Consider the following 3339-nt stretch of genomic DNA (forward strand, 5'->3'; position numbering starts at 1 on the left):
GTGCGGAAACGGCAACGGAAACGGCCAGATTTGGCACCAAAAACCGTTTTGATCAAAAGTTAGGCTGGGAATGTCGGATCAAAGTGGGTGAGACACCGATTCGAAGCTATGAGGAAGGGCTACCATTCTCATGAAGACACCTTAATCTAGATCTGAATGGAAGCAGGTCGAAATTATGGAAAACCGTACCAGAAATTTACGTGTTCGGGTGACGAACAGGGTTTGTTTGCTGGACCATAACTCACAGCTCACAAATCCAAATCAAGAAATTCCAAAGGCATTGGAAAGATAGGACATAAGGCTATAACTTTCAGGTTTGGATCAAAAGCTGAATCAATACAGAGCATGGAGAAAAATGGGTCCAAACATTCCTGTCAGAACTGTCCAAATTCGAAGGCAGTTCTGACAACCGATCTTGTTTTGGTCACAACTGGAGCTACGGGACTCGGATTTGGATGAACTTTATACCATTTCGAAGCTGAAACCAAGATCTATATTTCTTATGAAGGGGTCAACACCCAGATCGTACGTTATCAAAACAGACAAAACAGGGCAGAAGCTAAATGCAGAACATACGTAAATTCCAGGGTACAAAACAGGTGCGAGTGTTTTGGCTATAACTCGGGCTACCTCAGTCCAAATCAAGTGATTCCAAAACCATAAGAAAGCTAAGAAACAGGGATATATTTCATAATAAGGCCTCAACAACCAATTCGGAAGCATTCCTGACCAAAACAACCAATTATAGAAGCAATTCTCCAATTCGGGTAAAACCAGGACAGCAATAGTAATTTCAACTTTTCTCATTCTACACTGCTCTGATTGACCTGAAATTTGGTAGGTACCTCTAAAATGTCATTCCCTACAACTTTCATGTTTTAATCCAAGGCCAATTCGGCCTCTAACTAGGAGATAAAAAACCGGACAGAATGTAGCTTCATGAACCCTAGGTTTTTCCATTTTCTTCCAAAACAAAAATTACTTGCAATCTTCCACTTTTTCCACCTTCTAGATACCTTATATACCATTTCCAATCATCATACAAAGCCACAATATATGAATCATATTAAATCAGAAAATTCATGATTAAATAGAAAATGTCATCAATCTTCACCATAAGTCCTTACAAACACTAGATACAAGGTAGATGAGAGTCTCTCCCTCCAAACAAAAACCACCAAGCACTTCAATCACTCCTAGTAAGTAAGTTTTATGAAGGAATTTGAGAAATAAATGGTTGGATTACAAGATTTGGGCAAGAAAATGGAGCAAAAATTGAAGAGCTCTCTTTCTTTTCTCTCTAGAGTTGGCCGACCAAGAAGGTGAAAATGAAAGACAAATTTTGGTCAAAATTGGTTTAGTAAAGGTAAAGAAAGACTAGTCAAATGCCAAGCTCCAATCACAAGGCAACATGTGTCCATTCCAAGCTTATCTCATTTCTTTTTGTCTCTCCAATACAAATATCTTAACACCTTGTAAAATAATATCACTTAATACAAAATTCCAACAAGTTGTAAAAAATATAATGCATTTACCGCACTTGCGGGTCCCACGTTCAAAATACGCTTTTAATTTCTCAAAAACTAACTGATACTAGAAAAATCATTTTAAAACTATCTTTGCTCATAAACTTTATCTGGGGAATTTTTCTAAGAAAGAAAATGTAGAAAAGGCGAGCAATTAAATAAAATAAACCCTAAAAAATTAGAAAATTTCCGGGTTCTCACTCTCATTCTTTTCGGGGCGTCACAAACTCCCCCTCTTAAAAGAATTTCGTCCTCGAAATTCATACCTTTGGTGTTCCTGATCGGCCTAGAAATGTTTCCCCTCGTCCCTGATTTATTTCCTCCCCTCGACTTCTGAGGGCACTGAGCAACTAGGTGTTCATTGCTACCACATCGGAAACATCGCCGATTTTTCTCTTTCTTCCAACAGGTATCTTCCGTATGGTTAGTGGCCCCACAAACATCACATACTCTTCTGGTTCCCAACATTGATTCCCCATGTGAGACACCACTTTGGGGCCCTTTTCCTGCCTGATCTTCCTTTGTTTTACCTTGATTCGGAGTCCCCACTGGTCGTGTACCACTGACTTCCTTACTTCTCTTACTAGGCGGCTCGCTTCTCGAGCTTTGCTCACCAGTGTAGGTATAGGTGTCAGATGGTGTCCTCTTCTTGTCACGGAAAGCTTTCACTTGACTCCTTGCCGTCTCTATTCGCTGTGCCTTTTCCAGGGTCTGGCTGAATGTATCCAACTGGGCAGCCACCAGTGCCTCTTGTATTTCCACGTTTAACCCCTGGACAAATCGACGAATTCTCTTTCGGTCTGTTAGTACTAACTCTGGAGCAAAACGGGAGAGTTTGGTAAATTGTGTCTCGTACTCGGCCACACTTAACGGCCCTTGACGCAGGCGGATAAAGTCCTCTTCTCGTCTTTCTTGAACAATCGGTGGCAAATACTTCTCATTAAACTCACGGGTGAAATTGACCCAAGTCCAGGGGGTCTGCTCTCGTTCCCACTTAGCCTTTATTACATTCCACCAAGCTCTGGCTGGTCCCTCAAATTGGAAGACAGCAAAAGATACCTGCCGTTCCTCTGAATACCCGAGCGCAGCGAATATATCCATCATGCGGTCCATCCATCTCTCAGCTAAGTCAGGGCTAGGTTCACCTATGAATTTCGGGGCTGCAAATTTTTGGAACCGTTCGAGGGCACGGTCCACTCCCTCGTGATTGCCCGAATTATTTACAGGGTTTTTGACACTATTCCCATGACCCTGACCCTGTTGGTCCACCATTCGTGCCAGTAATTCTGTCATCCGTTGTTTGGCTGTAGCTACTTGGTTATCAGCTTGGTGGTTCGAAATTTCATTTTCTACCCTTTCGGGTTCTGGTCTCCGTCCCCTACCTTTTCCTCGGCCTCGGCTTCGTTCCCTACCTCCATCGCGGCCACCGTCTTCCATTTGTTTTGAAAACTTTACCATATAAAACACACTAAATGATCAAACTTTTTGAACATGCATATACAGGTTTATGCCAAAGATATGCACAAATTAGCCAAAATGCAGTTAGTACCAAAACACTAAACATATTGATTTCAAAACAATTCAACAAGACAACAAAGTAATTCAAGTCAACGGTCCTAACGCAACTCTCCTGTAGAGCCCACCTAATCCACCAGCACTGCCCCGGCGGCCCTAGGGTGCAAACCTAAAGAATAGGTCCAAATAGTTAACTGCAACATTAAGTAAGAACCAAGTCGATCCACACTGGGACTGGCCATCTCCAAGTGCAATCAACTCAATCCCCACTTTCCCTTATGGAAAAAAAATTTACAAA

General features: G+C 41.9%; 1 protein-coding gene across 1 annotated transcript; it reads right to left on the bottom strand.

Annotated features, from left to right (window-relative positions):
- Window positions 1-1110: 1110 nt before the first annotated feature.
- LOC113759081 lies at window positions 1111-2963 on the bottom strand. Its single transcript, XM_027301687.1, has 3 exons — window positions 2586-2963; window positions 1793-2504; window positions 1111-1196 (listed from the first exon to the last, which is right to left on the bottom strand). Exons 1-3 carry the CDS (start codon window positions 2961-2963, stop codon window positions 1111-1113), a joined length of 1176 nt encoding a protein of 391 aa, XP_027157488.1.
- Window positions 2964-3339: the final 376 nt, after the last annotated feature.

The sequence above is a fragment of the Coffea eugenioides genome, unplaced genomic scaffold (genome assembly GCF_003713205.1).
Source record: "Coffea eugenioides isolate CCC68of unplaced genomic scaffold, Ceug_1.0 ScVebR1_902;HRSCAF=1658, whole genome shotgun sequence".
Classification (NCBI taxonomy): Eukaryota; Viridiplantae; Streptophyta; class Magnoliopsida; order Gentianales; family Rubiaceae; genus Coffea; species Coffea eugenioides.

Coding starts and splice junctions, on each gene's coding strand:
- LOC113759081 (XM_027301687.1), bottom strand. CDS start 2,963: ATGGAAGACGGTGGCCGCGATGGAGGTAGGGAACGAAGCCGAGGCCGA. Junction 2,505..2,585: donor GGTATTCAGAGGAACGGCAG/GTATCTTTTGCT, acceptor GAACGAGAGCAG/ACCCCCTGGACTTGGGTCAA. Junction 1,197..1,792: donor GCCGATCAGGAACACCAAAG/GTATGAATTTCG, acceptor CTTACTTACTAG/GAGTGATTGAAGTGCTTGGT.